We start from the raw sequence: 16494 nt of genomic DNA, 5'->3' as shown, positions 1-16494 counted from the left end.
CATTAGCCACTTTGTCACAGAGGCCTAAAGACTGCTCGGTGAACGCTTGGCAAACTGATCGCTGTTGAAAAAAAAATTCTCTGATCAATTGGTGAGCAGTTGCTGGAGAACTACTGTAGTACTAAAACTTGAAAAAAGTGTGAGGCAAACCGAAGACTGTTCGCCTTAAAAAAAACTTACTGCTGAAATAGACCATATTTAAAAAATTGGACGTAGTTACCATGACATCACCCATAGTTTTCTGAAGTCCTCTTTGAAGCTTTGAGATTTTTACCATTGCCGTCATGGTTTAAAAAATGTGGCTATGATTAATGACTAGCGACTTGTGATTGTACCCAGCCAGTAAGTATACCATGGATAATCATCCTTTTTTTAAGCATAGTACAAGATTTACCAAAATTTCTTATTCAAACTAAATTAAAATGAGCAACTGAACCCATAAACCCATCACAAAAGTGTTCACCTAGGTCAGGAAAGAAATGTTTGCTCCTGTAGACTTCTACAGGCCTGTATATCTTTCAAGACTCTTTTGCATTGGGTTAATTTTTGGCTTTGGGAGCTACATCTGTGTTGTATACGGTCTATGGCTGAAGCAACATGTTTCAAAAGGTGCAGCTTTTACTTTGAAGGCGTTGCACTCTTTACAGTTTTAAAACCTCATGGCGAGTAGTTGGCAAATGCAGACAAGTCAGTGTCGCGCAAACTTAGGGCAACTGTAGCAATCTACTCATCGTATACTACTTTGCTATCAGTTTCAGAGATGGCAAGCAACATCCAGAATCCTCTCACACCTGGTTTGAAACTGCTCCTTTTTCCACTGTGACTGATGGTTGCCAAGTGGTCTCCAACTGGTCTCTACGCCTGTGTGACAGGAGTCTTAGTTACATCCAAACTTTGAGTATACTGAGTGGAAAGAGTTTGTTTTACTGCTTATGAATATAATTGTTTTATCTCTAAGAGTGAGACCGTGTTATTGACTCATTCAAAAGTTACATAGTCTCACTTTATAAGGGCTTTGGAGCTGGCGCAAACATGAAAACAAGCTAGCCGAGTCAATGACAGTATCTGCCTTTGAAGTGTGCACTGTCCACACGCAAGTCGCAGTAATTCACTCGAACCATTCAAATAAACCCCGCTCACCATGAAGTATTCCATATTTTATTGTGATTATCTTTGTTGTTTGTCAGTAGACTCTCCACGAATGCTGTGAATTATATGATGAAATGAGTGCAGCACTGTGGCAACAGCAACTTATTTTTCTATTCTTCAACTTACTGTTCTTTTTGTAGCCACATCCAGTCAGACTATCACTGTGTTTATACAGTAGCATCGATGTGGAGCAGAAGTGGGCTTTGTGTTTGTTAAACACTCCACTAAGGCAAAACGATAGACTAGTCAGTTATAAGTTACTTACGGGACCATTTATTCAGCTCTTATGAGCCACTTTTAATGTTCAGTTGAGGTTTGATTCAGATCTAAATTATTTTTGAACTTTTTTTTTTTTTGTCAGGAAAATTTAGCTCCTGAACTGAAATGGAAGTGACAGTAGGATGGTTGATGGTGTTTGTGTGGGTGTGTGTGTGTTTTCCTTCTTCCCACAGTGCATCATGGCTAAAGAAAGGTTTATCAATTGATGTCGGTTTTGTGTGTTCCGTCAGTTGGATTTGGTGCCTCTTTATGCTTCACAACAGACCTCAAGATCTTGTTTTCTTGTCTGTCTCACTCTCCCCCTGTCAGGCTTACGCTTTCTCTCTTTGTGACATCACATATACAACTCTGTTATTAGCCGTTAGTGGAGAGAAGGGCCAATTTTACAGCAAAAAATTGCACTGATGTTTAATTCCTCCCTCATATTGTCTGTTTTGTACCTCTTCCGGAGGTGTTTGTGCTACTCTCGGAAAGAGATTTTGTCCGTGCGGGTACTGCTCGAAGTTGGTTCTCAACAGTTTTAGGCAATCACTTCTCTCTTTATTGATTTAGATGCCTAAGCCTCTTGCTTTATGTCATGCCTTTGTAGATAGATCACGGTCGTCGAGAAATTATCTGCAGGTGAAAATGAAAAAAAGAATTTTACCGTCACTTTAGGCGATTAGAAAAGTGACATTTTTTTCTATTCAGCATGCTTTGTGCTAAATAAATGAAATAATTCAGTTATTTGCTATAAACGATACTGTATGAGTATGTATTCAAGTACTGCAGTATGCAGACAATTAAAAATATGAGAAACTCTTTTGAGAGGTTCATATTTTTCTTCTAGTATGTTTGACTATAATATTGATGGTTATGAGTACTTAATTCTTGTTTTGAGTGTCTCATGAATTACCCGAATGATTAAATGAACATCTTTGTATTAACAGATATGGTCAGTTATTTCCACATGCATGATTTGAAGAGAGATTTTACCAGGACAGTGCTTTTTAATCCAGAGTCAGGCTCAACTTTTCGCTGTTTTTCACTGGTTGCTTGACACGTCTCTTGAGCGAGATCCTGATTGCTTTATTTTGACAGGTGAAATTTAATCTTTGTGGTCACTAATGGTCCAGAAGGTGGTCTGGGGTGAGATGTATATTTAATTTGGAGCCTCATCCTGCCGCACTAAACAGATGTGACCTCCCTTTTCAGAATTGAAATGCAGAGATGAGAATAGTAGCCAGTTTAAGGGTGAAGTCTTAAGACAATAGAAAGCATCTCACTGTCTCCAGTCTTCAAGATGACTGCTTGTATGTATGACTTTGAAATTTATCAGAGGAAACTGATTGTCAGTTCTTAACTGTAGCATGTAAAGACTTTTATATCTTCTAGTTTAAACCCAACCTCATGTTGTAAAATAGCACTGGAGGGACTCACGTTGTGTGTCACACAGTGATTTAAATCTGTGCTCCAAGAAAGAGAGAAAATTAAAAAGTATTAGGGAGTTTGGACTTTGTGAGAGATATTCAGTCATGCTTGTACTGGCATTTTTTTTTTTGCATGATAGAACAAGACAGACAAAATATTTGCATCCAGTTTAAAAACAAACAAACTAGGTTTAAAGAAAATTGCAGGGAGGAGTGTCAAAAGGAAAACGGATGATATATACTTGTGTACTTTTTTTGGTGAGATTTATTTGGGAAGATGGGAAGAAACTGCAAGCCTGACCTGACGTTATTAATGCTGCAGTCACACTAGGGAAAAACGGGGTTGGAGACTGAGGCATGACCAAAATTATTGCAACCGTGTGCCGTTTTGGAACCGTCTGCGTGTATTTATAAATTAGATGCCAATTTATTTGCAAACGAGAGTGATGCTAGTCAGCCTGAGTTGACTGCTGGTATTTCTCTATTTTCAATGCCCTAGCGTCTTGCTTTATGCCATGTTTTTGCAGGTAGATGAGAGTTGTTGAGCAGTTTTCTGCAGGTGAAATGGGTTGCCTGGTGGATGAGAGGCCGCTCCCCAATAGGCAACCTGTGAAATTGCCTCATACTTGAAAGTGGGTGCTGCAACCACTTGCAATCAGTCTCCAACCAATTGCAAAATATTCAGTGTATTCACCAGGAGACCATTGGTTTAGTTTTATTTTTGCCATGTTAATTTTTCCTCTAGAGTGACTGAACCATAAGCTAGAAATAAACCATTCTTTTCTTTTTTTTGTAATAGCAGCAGGCTCCAGTTTCATACTTGCAGTCCCTGTTTTACTCTCATCAAGAAAATAAAATAAGCCTATTTGCTGAACGTCACACAGTTTCTTTACGAAAAACAGCCTAAAAAAATATAGAGCTTTGTGGAATTCAATTAAATAAATAAAAAGAGGGAAACTCGAACTGCAAATGTCCAACTAAGTACAGAATGAGTCTCTGTGGTGGATGAAATGTGCCAAAATAATAATCATCTACCTTCCACTTTAGTGGAACGGGGTGAAAAGAATTGTTGGAATATAAAAACATCCTGATGAAACGCATTTCATGAGCTTTCTTTTCATGTTGCTGTTGTGGGTTTGTGTCACTTCTGAATCATTCACATGTAATCCAATTACCCAACATGTAACCAACAAAACCATAATATAACGGGCACTGAACCTTTTGAGATGTGACTGATGTGGACTGCAAGCAACCAGGTCAGCCCCCAGTAAAATTGTACAACTCACTCACAAAAGAAGCTTGCTATTATTTTTCATTTTATCTTTACTGTTGCTGTTAATTTATTCCAGTCAGAAGTTTTTCTGTCATTGTTTTTCTTTTTAATCTGAAAAGACACAAAAAAATGTTGTTCATCAGCCTTTAAGCATCATGTTTACACGGTGCTCAGTCTTGGTACACTTTGATCTACAGTTCTGTCTCTGTCTTTGTTTACACAATGACATCTTGCATTAAAAGAAAACTCCAACTTATGGTAACTGCCCTTGAATATCTGTAATTTAAATCGTGCTGCTAGAGAAAGAAATTTAAATGTAACAACTTACAATAAATACTTAATAGATTTTTGCCAAATGTGACTGTGTTTTTCTTTGAAGGTGTGGGAAATGGTGACTCTGATTTAAGGGACTCCAAATTGATTGTGTGAGAGACAAGGTCTGAAACAAAAGAAATATCCAGTGAGCAGCATTTGTGTGGACCAAAAGTCCCTGATGCCAGAGGTCAGGGTGATGATAGGAAGGCGGCTGTAACTCAAATAGACTCTCCTTCCAACCAAGGCATGCAGAAAAGCATCTCGTTGAACCTTCAAGCAGATGGGCTGCAGCAGAAGACCGCAGTGGGCACCGCTGACGAGTGATCTGAGGCTACGATTGAGTTATCAAAACTGGACAATAGAAGATTGGATAAACGTTCCCTGGTCTGTGCCTTGATTTCTGCTGTGACATTTGGATGGTAGGATCAGGGTACATGATGAAGTGAGTCGATTCATTTTTATTGTAATTTCCCTTTTATTAATTATGGCAGCAGGGTGTGGTTTCCCAACTCAGCTGTAGGGGGGAGAGAGGTGGGGCATTTACGGGGTGGCAAGGACTACGTTCAGTCTCTTATTTCATCAATTTATCATTTTAATCCAGAGTTAAACATCTTAAGTAACTATCAAGCAGGTGTACAGCCAATTTTGTGTAGGGATTCATGGATGATCTCTCTTTTGTAGCTTTTTAAGCCTGTTCCTCCATCTTTATACCTGAAGCTGGCCAGTTTTCACTTGTCTGGTACAGCAATACAAATCGTTTTCCAGGATTAATCAGGAAAAAAGGAACTATTTTAAAATCCAGACTGCAATCTGTCCACATAGGAAATTGTGCAAAAGTTTTAGACCACCACTTATTTCTTTGTATTTTTCTGGGGAAATGGGTGAAGCGGTTTGTTGAAACATGCAACGTATATGGAAATGCACGATATAAGGCAAAAGCACAGTTTGTACAATCCTAATGAGTTTGAAAGTCTATAATGGGTTTGACTACTTTTATTGTTTAACATAGCCTGAACTCTCTCAGGTCATCTGTCTCGTAATTTCTTCAAGTGGTCTTCAGGAATAGTTCTTAAGGCCTCTTGAACAACATTCAAAGCTTTTCTTTGGATGTTGGCTACCTTTTGTTACATCCTCTGTAAAAAAAAAAAAAAAAAAAAAAAAAAATTATTGCAAATTGCTTCAATAATGTTGAGGAAAATAAATAAAGGTTAAGCTACTGAAACAGTCTTCTTGGATCTCTAATTCACCGTACATGAGAGATGCTTGAAGAAGAACCCAATTGGTAAATTTGCCTAATTATTTTCTTAAAAAAAAAAAAAAACAAATCATGAGAAACTACACTGGTCGACTACCTTAAAAACCACAACATTAGGAATGGTTGGGCCTAATCAGGTTCTGAGGAGACCAATCTATGACTGATATTGTTCCACTGTGTTTTTTCTGTCCAGGTATGCTTTTAAGCCAGATGGATCAGCTAAAAGGCCAGATTCACCTCTCAGATCCTCTGCCAAGTCTTTGCTAGATTTCTTGTATTTTGCTTACGGACACGGCTTTCAGATACTGGTCATTTGCTTGCATTTTTTTTTCTTTTTAGGTCTGATACTTCTTCTTTTATCCCCCACTTGGACAGCTTCCTCAATTTCTTTCAAGGTCACGCTGCACACCCTGCAGAGACTTTTCAGCTAATAGCTCTTAGTCAATCACCTTGTTGGTTCAATAGTACCAAATTATGTCCATAAAATTGGCCATAATTAAAAAAAAAATGTATTCAACAAAAGAAATGGGAACAAATTATATGCTTTTGCAATGGTTGCTGGTAACAAAGTGGCTACACAGAAAATTAGTTCTTTGCTAAGATGTCACTGGTTCATCTCTTGAATTAGATGACTTTTTTGTGCTTGAATGACTCATAGGTCAGTATTAGGTGGTGCAGCAAAAAAAAAAAAAAACCCATTCATCTGAAAATGATCAGGCAAAAGGACAGAACTGAAAAACAGTGAAAAAGCAGCCAATGACCAAAGAAAGACCTCCAGAAAGCTTGGAGAACCTGGTGGTCAGCACTTTTACATGGTGCTGTACATTTTAAAACTTTTAGAGAATAAAAATGGCCAAATAAGTCTTTTATTCAGATTTAGGGGCTGTTTAATCCTATGTTGTGTTATGTTTCTTTGCAGGCTACTCTTAACTTAAAAACCAACCATTCAGCTGAGAACTGGAAAGTCCTTTTCAGGTTACAAATCCATTGGCACGGATCAGAGTCAGTAAGATTGTCAATAAGTGAGTCATCACCGTGATCATATCTCTTTCCTGTTGACTTGAGAGCCTGCCTTACAAGTCCACCTGGAAATGTTATTTGAATCAGGTGGGAAAGACATTATATCCCGCTCAAAACGAGGCATACATTATTTTTTAAATGGATTACGATTACGACTTATTATAAAGTCAAATAGTGTTTAACAGAGTTTTCGGGGAGATCATCTGACTACAGGCCAAAAGGTTAGTAATCACATGTTGGACTTTTTTGAAACAATTCATGATCATTTAAAGTAAAATGTTTAAACAACCTAATACACAGGGGAGTTTTGGCATCTCTGAGTAAGACTATATAATTAACCTGTGGCATTTTGATAAACTATACTTCCAAAAATAAATATTTCCTTCTGACACCCAGATTTAAATGAGACCTGTTAACCACAGAAAGAGGCCACATCGTTTAAAAATGTCTTTATTTTTATCCTCTGCATCAAAGACTGTGTTTTCAGACTTTACATTCAGACAACAGGGTGAGACCACATGCTGAGGACAGAGGAGGCAGGTTTGTGTGCATGGGTGCTCTCTCATACAATCTTCTTTATTTATGTGTGTATAACTCTTCATACAGTCCTGTCTGTATGTGGGCATGAGTATGGGCACTGTCACAGATGGGTTTTCTCTCTCAGACAGTCTTTTGATCGGTTGGGTCTGGAACTGTTGAGGCAGATGCTGAATCCTCCTGGGTCTTGTCTAATCCCTGGCTGCAGCCCTGCTCGCTTAACTGTGTGTCGTCTTTCACCGTGACTGCAGCGTTGGAATTGCTCGCGTCTATACTCTCATATGGCTCTGATGTCCACTGAGGAAGAAATGAAGAGAGAGGAGGCCGGTTTCAGGCACAGGAGAGCATTCGCTGTTTGTATAAAGCAACGAGCATGTTCGAACACAACAAGAATATCAGACGGCAACTCTGATCGTACCACTCAAAAGTGTCAAATGATGCATGAGAGTAAAAATCTGATTTTCACTTTGTTTTTTTCCTATATTTTAATTCTGGACTTCACAATTTGGGCTCCGGGAGTACAAAACAACCGAAATGAGTCTCACTTTTTCAGCTTTCTTCAACTTTTTTCAAAACTTCGAACAGTAAAAATATGGGACTCTCTCCACTGGAAAAAAAAAAACCCACACAAACATTTTTTGCCATGCACAAATTTTGGGGTTATGTTAAAAAAATTTTCTCTGAAGTTTCAGTTCGTAAGTCTAAATTTGGAGATAATAACCTGAAATGTTGACTTCTGAATCTTAAAGCAATTGTTTTTCCAGCTGCTGAAACAGGCTTCCACAGACAGATCTGTAGTTTTAGAGCAGCCTGAAGCCTGAACATTTGGCTCACAGAGACTCCTTGTAAATCCACTGACATCCTTATTTGAAACCCTGGTTATCTTTAATATGAGCATCCACCTTAATAACAGTGAATACATGGCAGGAAATAAAGAAAAGCAGAATACGGGACTGTGAATAAGTATACACCGCCCCCCCTTCCTGATGCATTAGTTTTGTGCATATTTTCACACTGTTGTTTCAGACCATCAAACTAATTTTACTATTAGACAAAGTCATACAAAATGCAATTTTTAAATAATGATTTCATTATCAATCAACCATTTTTTTTTAAAAAAAAATACCCCCCTGAGTGGAAGCTGAGTTCCATTTCACTAGCAACACCCAGGCATGATTACTGCCAGACCTGCTGAATTTTTAACAAATCACTTAAATAGAACGTGTCTGACAAAGTGATGTAGATTAAAAAGTCTCAAAAAGTAACAAATCATGCCACGATCTAAAGAAACTCAACTATAGATGAGAAACAAAGTCATTGACATCTATAAATCTGAAAAGCTTAGAATAGCATTTCTAAGGCTTTGGGACATTTTCCACAAATGGTGAAAACATGGAACAATGGTGAACATTCCCAGGAGTGGCATGCCTACCATAATTATTCTATATTCTATTCTAGAAGTTCAGAAAAAAACTCAGACCAACATCTAAAGAACTCCAGGCCTCACTTACTACAGTGTCAACAAAAAAGCAAGAGACTGGCCTTGGAAAACGTCCAAGGAGAAAACCACTGCTGACCAAAAAGGCTCATCTCACATTTGCCCCAAAACATCCCTAAAAAGTTTTTGGAAAATATTCTGTGGACAGACGCGACAAAAAATGTAGTTTTTTGGAAGGTTTGAGTGAACAACATTTTATAAAATTAACACGATACCAACAGTCAAACATGGTGGTAGTTGTGTGAGGGTATTGGGCTGCTTGGCTGCTTCAGGACTGGGACTATTTACTGTGATTGATACAACCATGAATTTTGCTCAGGTTGTCCTTGAATCTCAAATATATTTGGATTATGCAGCAGCAAGTTCACCTCTGAATGGCTCAAAAAAGCAATTACTTTTTCACACAGGGCCAGGTAGGGTTTTCTTTCCCTTTACTATATGAAATCATCATTCAAAAACTGCATGTCGTATTTACTCTGATTTCTGTCTAATATTAAAATTGTAAATCCAATTGAATCTTCTCAAACAATAAAAATGAGCTGTGCTTTTAGACAGACACTGGATGTGAGAGAAATATCAGTCTCTTATCTATTGGCAAAAACTGCAAACAAGCTTCTCAAGATGTTGAACTGTTCCCTTAGTATTTAAAACCTCTACAAAAGAACCCCAGTGGTACAGGGTGTTCAAATGTTTTGACAAGCAAGTCAAACTTCTGTATATGTGTACATCTAACTGCTGCCTACCTAGTCTAAGCTGTGTTGTGGAAACTAGACTTAAGTGGGTGCAAAATTCAGTCAGTGCTCTTTTCCCCACCCACCTGTGTGGCTCTGCTGCTGGACCTATGCGAGGGCCCGATGGCGATGTTGACACTGGAGGATGACTGTGTATCGGTGGTGTTGCCCCCTTCAGCAGCGGACAACCCGGAGATAACCAGGCCGCTGGAGAAACTACGCTTCCCAAACAGCAAGCTGAGTGTGGATGAAGATGAGGAGACCTGGCACCACAAGGAGCGGAGATATTGCAGTTCTGTTATAATGTCATACAGTAAACACTAAGGTGATTTATAGGAACATCAAGAATCTCAGTTTTCAGATCTTCCATCTGTCGGCCATGTGTTTAGGCATGCCGCATTAGGAGTGTACAGTTCCTACCTGACTGGAGCGCTGCTGATGCTGCGCTGCCTGAAGCTGCGCGCTGATGCCACCTGCCCCTGAGAGACGAGGGACCTGGAGACAGACAAAAATCCTCTTTACACTCTTAGTAAGGGAGCACAAAAGCAGCTGCAACCGAGAAAAGTAAGCTTTTTACAATGTGTGCGCATACCTGGGAGAATATAGAAGCTATGGAGGTGTTAAAGGACAGCTGACTGTTAGACAGACGCTGGACAATCCCGTTGTTGGAGCCCGAGTCCAGGATTGGGCCAGACTGGCTGCTGACAGGGGGGCGCTGACTCTGAGGCTGCACTGATCGACTGCGGTACTCTCTCCTGGCTGTAGAAGTAAAAACGTGAACATTTGTAATGAAACGCAAGATCTAATAACCTAATGTACAATTTAAAAAGCACGTTATATTTGACTTCAGGATTTTAGTTTAGCTATGTGGCTCTCTGTGGTCTCTTAAAAAATAAAAGCACTGGTACCTCTAAGTATTTGGACACCACCATAAAAAAAAAAACAAGATGTTAAATGAAGACTTTCATTTTTAATTCAAAGAGTTTAGCAAAAGCATTGCAGTAACTGTTTGGATTTTTATACACAGTCTTCCAAAAGTTATTGGACTAACATTTCCTTCCTTAAGTGGTGATCAAAGTTGTTATAATGTTATCTTAAGTAAACTGGGTAAATAACTTTCAGAGTTGAACTAAAACCATCTAAAACTATAGCCAGTGAAAATTTCAACTCAAACACTTGTTTTGGGTTGTTGGAAGACAAAGCGATGACACAGGGCAGTTTTGCTGCTCACTGGTTGAGATTTTGTTCCAAAGAAAATCTTCTTTTTTCATGATTCCTTCCAGGTTGATGAGAGTCCCAGCTCCAGATGCACTGAAGCATCTCTACAGCATAATACTCCCACCATGTTTCACTGTGGGGATGTTATTTGTTGGGTTGTACGTCTCTTCCCTCCAAACATGTTTTCCAAACATGAACAGCATCTCTGTGGCCAAAGACCTCTAGTTTTGTCTCATCTGACCAAAGGGCGCACTTCCAAAATGCTTGATCTTTGTCCAGGTTGTTCTTAGTGTACTTCAGTATGACTTGAAGGCATCTCTTCTGAAGAAATCAAGATTTTCTTGCACCGAGTACATACCTGTGCAGGTCTCTACCGAGACTACAATTCCCAACCGGTCTAAGTCATTTACTAATGTCTTGGCAGTTGTTCTGGCGTCTTTACACACATCTCTCAGTAGTTTTATTTCCAGAGTACTTAATATCTTTTGCCTCCTATCTCTGCCAGGTTTGTTCTGTACTGTGTGGCTCTCTTTGTATTTCTTGATGATACTTTTCAATCCTCTTCTTTACACTTGGAAAAAAGTGACAACTTTGTATATCCATCTCCTGCTTTGTGAGTATCGAAAATTATTTTTCTCAAGTTGAAACTGATTTTCTTTGTTTATGGCATGACACTTTCTCAAGTGACAGCTTGTAATCTGAAGGTTGTCGGTTCGAGCCCCGGCTTGGACAGTCTCGGTCGTTGTGTCCTTGGGCAAGACACTTCACCCGTTGTCTGCTGGTGGTGGTCAGAGGGCCCGGTGGCGCCAGTGTCCGGCAGCCTCGCCTCTGTCAGTGCGCCCCAGGCTGGCTGTGGCTACAATGTAGCTTGTCATCACCAGTGCGTGGATGTGTTTGTGAATGGGTGGGTGACTGGATGTGTAAAGCGCTTTGGGGTCCTTAGGGACTAGTAAAGCACTATACAAATACAGGCCATTTAAATTGCAAGACCCATCAATTTTAACTTGATTTTACAAGTTTTGAACATTACACAGTTGCTCAGCAGTGGTTTGTACTATGGCTCAGTGGGAGGTTAATAATTTTGGCCCTTGTATTTTTGTGTTTTCTGAAATAATCCTGTTATTGTTTGCAAATTTTAAAAAATAGTATGTTTAGAAATGCTATGGTGAAAATCTGTAGCTTTATAAAGACAATTTTATAGGGGGACTGATTATTTTGTCCTCATATGTAAATATCACAGTGTAGTGTCTATAGAATAATGGAACAAACTGTGTTTGCAATGGTTACGCCTTGTATTAATCATAAAGTGATACAATTTATACCACTGGGTATGAAGTATCCTGGGAAAATAAAGGCTTGAATGTGCATTCCGAACAGGAAGAGGATAACGCCTTTGTTATATCTGGAAGTTACAGCTAACTTTCCTGACCTGCTGTCAAAGGAGGAATAGTAACAGGAATCTGAAGTGCTTTAGAGTTCAAAAGCTGACCTTATTTTTACCTCATAAGTAAGCAGCCTATTCATTAGGTACATGCGAAAAACTGAGTTAATCTCATGCTTGTAGAAACACCTTCTGCTGCACGAGTGACGTTATCGGTTTCTCACATAATTGTGGAAGAATTTTTCCCACTCTTCTTTACAACATTGCCTCGGGTTATTGAGGTTTCCAGAGATTTATTTTTGTCCCACCACAGCATTTCAGTTGGGTTGTAGTCTGGACTTTGTCCCATTTTCCTTAATTCTTTTCTTTTTTGGGCATTCCGTTGGAGTTTTGCTGCTATGCTTAGGATCGTTGTTTTGTGGAAAAACCTAATTTCTTTCAAGTCATAGCTATGAGAAAAAAAAAGCCTCATATTTGAATCCAGAGTACTTTGACACACAAAAGAATTCATAATGGACTCAAAAACCACAAGGTTCCCAGGCGCTGTGGCTACAAAACACACCCAAATCATTACCTCTTCACCACCGTGGTTAACAGTTGTTATGAGGTGTACGTTCTAATATGCTGTGTTTAGTTTTTGCAAAACATGGTGGTTTCGATTATGACCAAACATCTCCACTTTGTCCTTGTCTCTCTGCAGGACATTGTTCTGGAAGTCTTGTGGTTTGTTCAGATGCAACTTTGCAAACTTAAGCTGTGCTGCCAGTCTTTTTCTAATCATACTGTCATTAACCTTAACATTTAACATGGTAAGTGGGGCCTGTAGAGTCTGAGATGTTCACTCGTCATTCACTCCTCGAAGATCGTGGCGTTGTGTTAACACACACCTGAAGGCTCCAGACCATCAAACTGCCAAAACATCTGCTTTCATAGAGGCAGCCACACTTGTTGATGATCAATTAATCAAATGCATTTGATTAACAGCACCTGGATCTACTCAGTACGACCTTAATGCTACTGGGAGCAGTGCAGGTGTACTTAGTTTTTCATATGATTGCACAGAGTAGTCTTTCCTGCAGCGGGAAAACCTCTCCCAGTGAAAAATTAGTCTGATTGTATAGAACTATAGGAAAATGACACTATTGCTTAATTCACCTTTGACGCTAGTAAACACTTTTCTGATAGGTTTATATTCCCTTTGCTTGTTTCAAATATAATATAAAACTACATATTATTTTATAAAGCAGGGTCAGAGGGTAGGCAGTGTAACAGACTATAATTTAGGGTGGGCTTAGGTTTGAAAAGTTACATAGCTTGACTTTGTTCATGTGATTAAAAACAAACAAAACCCGAGCATTATTAGGTTTAGATCGAGATTGTAGCAGAGGAATTTGTACCAGCATTGCGGTGTCTGTGGCTGTGTGCCGTCCTGGCTCTGTGCTGGCTCAGGCTGTTGGATGTGACAGAGGATGGGCGGTTGTGGCTCAACGATGACGACCCACCGGCACCGCAGTCCACATCCTCCATATTCATGCCGCTGTTACAGCTGGTCAGGTTGTCCTTACGCACCCTGCAGAACACGAGCACACAGCTCTGATTTATTTATTCATGTCCACATCAGTGCAAGGGATGCACACAGGCAAGGGGACGTTCAAAAATTTACAGAGCCTTAACTATCAGCACTGCTTAAACCACACACACACACACTCAGAGATGTTACATAACTGTGCTAACATATGTGGTGGTGATGGTGGTGTTCCTCTTAAATTAGTTAAATGTGTTCTGGCTGGGGAGGCTTGATCCATCTCCTTATCTCCTTTTCTACTTAGTCGAATTAAGACAACACCTCTCAGTCAAGGCGGATGAAACAGGCTTAACAAACTAATCTAATCTGAAAGGAAAACTCTGCCCCAAGAAGCTTAAGGGCGAACTGCGCAGTTACAAAGACACACACCATTAGCTGACCTGCAGAGGTTAATGCAGCGCCTGTACGGTAAGCTCTACCGAAGGTATTGTGTAAATGATGGAGAGAGAAACAAAAGGCAGGATGAAACTGGGGCTGAAGGAAGAGAGAGCCAAGAGAAGGAGGTTTCTGCATAGCAAAGCAGAGAGTTAAAGCTTTCAGCTTCCCTCTTACTCTGTAATCCAGCTGTCTATTTCTCTCAAACATGCACTCGCACTGTCCCTGTACATGTATTTAAAACTACATCAAGTTGGCAGAGAAGCCTCTTCGCAGCGCTGACTACCTCCAAGTCAATATCTGTAAATCCACAGAGCAGGCAAGGCTCCCACTAAGCAGGCAGCCAGAGCATTACACTGCAGTTTGCATCTTATCCAGAGTGATTTATACTAAATGTAACCAGCTGAATAAGAGCATTAGGAAGCTGGCATAAACTGCTTTATCCCAACTTTTTCCTCTTTTGTCCCGGAGACATAAGGCCTTCTGTAACAGCTCAGAAATCTATATAGATATGTATCAGATTTCTGATATGTAATCTTTGTGACTTACAAAATGCTATTAAGTAGATGATGCATTTTAGAAAACGCCTGGAGAAAAACAGAGAATATATACTTATTAGGAGTAACCACAATACTTTTGTACTCATCTCTGTTCTTATTCACCTCTTTGAAATGAGCAGGCAGCTTCTGTGGCAAACTAGGGTAATCAACGCAAATAAAAATACAATCTTTGAAAACACCGAATAAGGAGACGATTTCAAACAATGAGTAAGTAAACAGTGCCATCGAAACAATGGTCAAACTAAAGCAAAAGACAAAATGATGGTAAAAAAGAGCTGCTGACACTTAGAGGCATTTGTCAGTGAATTTCAATGCATACTATATCAAGAGGAAAATCCATAACATCTGCATCTGATGCACATGAAGCAATTGCACCGTCATAAACTGCAACTGTCCACTGGGCATGTGATGGGCCACACTGAACATGCACCGTGTGCCGGAAAACTACTGCAACTTACTTTCTGCAGTCTTTGCAGCAGATAATTAGCTAGTCCAGAGATTCAAATCTTCTCTCCTGAAATGATTTTGCCCCAGTTTCAGAGATGAAATCAACTAGATGATTAGAAGAAATGTGAAAGTTTTTGTCCTCCAAATATTCCAAATAAAGAGTGTGTTATTCAAGACTCCTCAGAGGCTCATGGTTCAACCAGACTGAACCCATGACCTTCAACTTACAGCATCATCTTCTTACCCATCAGAGAGAACTAAATAAAGTCTGTTTTCTGTTTATCTTTAGCATGTGAAAAAAAACCCTAATTTTGAAGCACAGTCACAGGAAGAGATTTGGAAAAGGCTGAGCCTGGAAGGCAAGGATGAAAAAAGAATAACAAACTGTACTTTCTACTTAAGTGGGACAAAATGTACTGACCGCAGCCATTTAGAGCAGAGCCAGGAACGAATGGCATCCAGGCTTAAAGCCCCTCCTCCAATGCCGCGTAGCGTACCGTGTGTTCCCGCGTATGAAGTTGTCAGAGGTGACACGTACCTAAAAAACACAAAAAGAAAGAAAGGGAAACAGCGAAATCGTCTATGTGAGTGGGCTAAATACTTCTGTTGAAGCAAATTAAGATTTTTCTGTGTAATAATTTGGCACGCACATGGGGTAGCCGAGCGGCTGGTCACAAGAAGAGTTGACCATGTTCCTCAGTGCTTGCTTTGAGTTTTGGATGCTGCCTCGCTCCGGGTTTCGGTTCCTTAAAAATATCAACTCCTGCTGCTGTCCTGCCCAGAGGCCTCGCACACACTCCTTATTGATCTGAAGAGGTACGGAAAAAATAGAAACAATCATACAGGAGTACAAAGTCCAAACACGAGAGAAGATCCAGAGAACACCTTGTTTGTTTTATACAAAAAGCAATGTGTGAATATGACAATGCTGTGGCCTTTGTGGATTTTGTAACATCTGGGCAGCCTTAGGCCTTAGGATCATGGGAATGAGCTGTTCCTTTGTAATCATCATCTTATTTTAAGTGGTGTAAACTTTAAAATTGACCTATTATACTGATTTCTAACTCCATGTCAGCCAGGTGCTTTTGGCAGACACCAATAAGCCTCTGGAATAATTCTGGATATGTGACCACTCTTCTTGGCAGAATTTGTAGACTTCATTTACATTGGTTAGTTTCTTGGCACAGGACCTTCTTTGAAGTGTAGTCCACAATTTTTTAATACGGTTGAGGGCAGGGCTGTGGGAAGATTAATGTTAGCCTGTTTTATCAGCTCCAAAATGAGTTTTGATTTGCATTTGGGATATTTGTCCTGTTGGGACAACAAATTGTGTCCAAGTTTCAGTCACCCAGCTGTTGACATGAGATGATATAATTGCAACAAAACAGCCCTAGACCATGATGCTACCACCACCATGCTTGACAGTTGGTACAGTGTTCTTGGGTTTGAAAGCTTCTCCTTT

The 16494-nt window shown here is 39.7% G+C and overlaps 1 protein-coding gene across 1 annotated transcript in view; it reads right to left on the bottom strand.

Moving 5' to 3' along the window:
• Positions 1–7134: 7134 nt before the first annotated feature.
• The window catches only part of pcnx2 (pecanex 2), a 36938-nt gene continuing 27578 nt past the window's right edge, over positions 7135–16494 (bottom strand). The window contains exons 34-40 of the mRNA XM_006783657.2: positions 15683–15840; positions 15454–15570; positions 13463–13635; positions 10059–10225; positions 9887–9961; positions 9553–9729; positions 7135–7534 (exon numbers count right to left, since the gene is read on the bottom strand). Of these exons, the coding sequence (XP_006783720.2) occupies positions 7361–7534; positions 9553–9729; positions 9887–9961; positions 10059–10225; positions 13463–13635; positions 15454–15570; positions 15683–15840 (1041 nt within the window). The 3' untranslated portion in view covers positions 7135–7360. The remainder of the gene's footprint in view (positions 7535–9552; positions 9730–9886; positions 9962–10058; positions 10226–13462; positions 13636–15453; positions 15571–15682; positions 15841–16494) is intronic.

The sequence above is a fragment of the Neolamprologus brichardi genome, chromosome 13 (genome assembly GCF_056152115.1).
Source record: "Neolamprologus brichardi isolate AB-2024 chromosome 13, ASM5615211v1, whole genome shotgun sequence".
Classification (NCBI taxonomy): domain Eukaryota; kingdom Metazoa; phylum Chordata; class Actinopteri; order Cichliformes; family Cichlidae; genus Neolamprologus; species Neolamprologus brichardi.
This window is presented reverse-complemented; position numbering and strand designations above follow the sequence as displayed.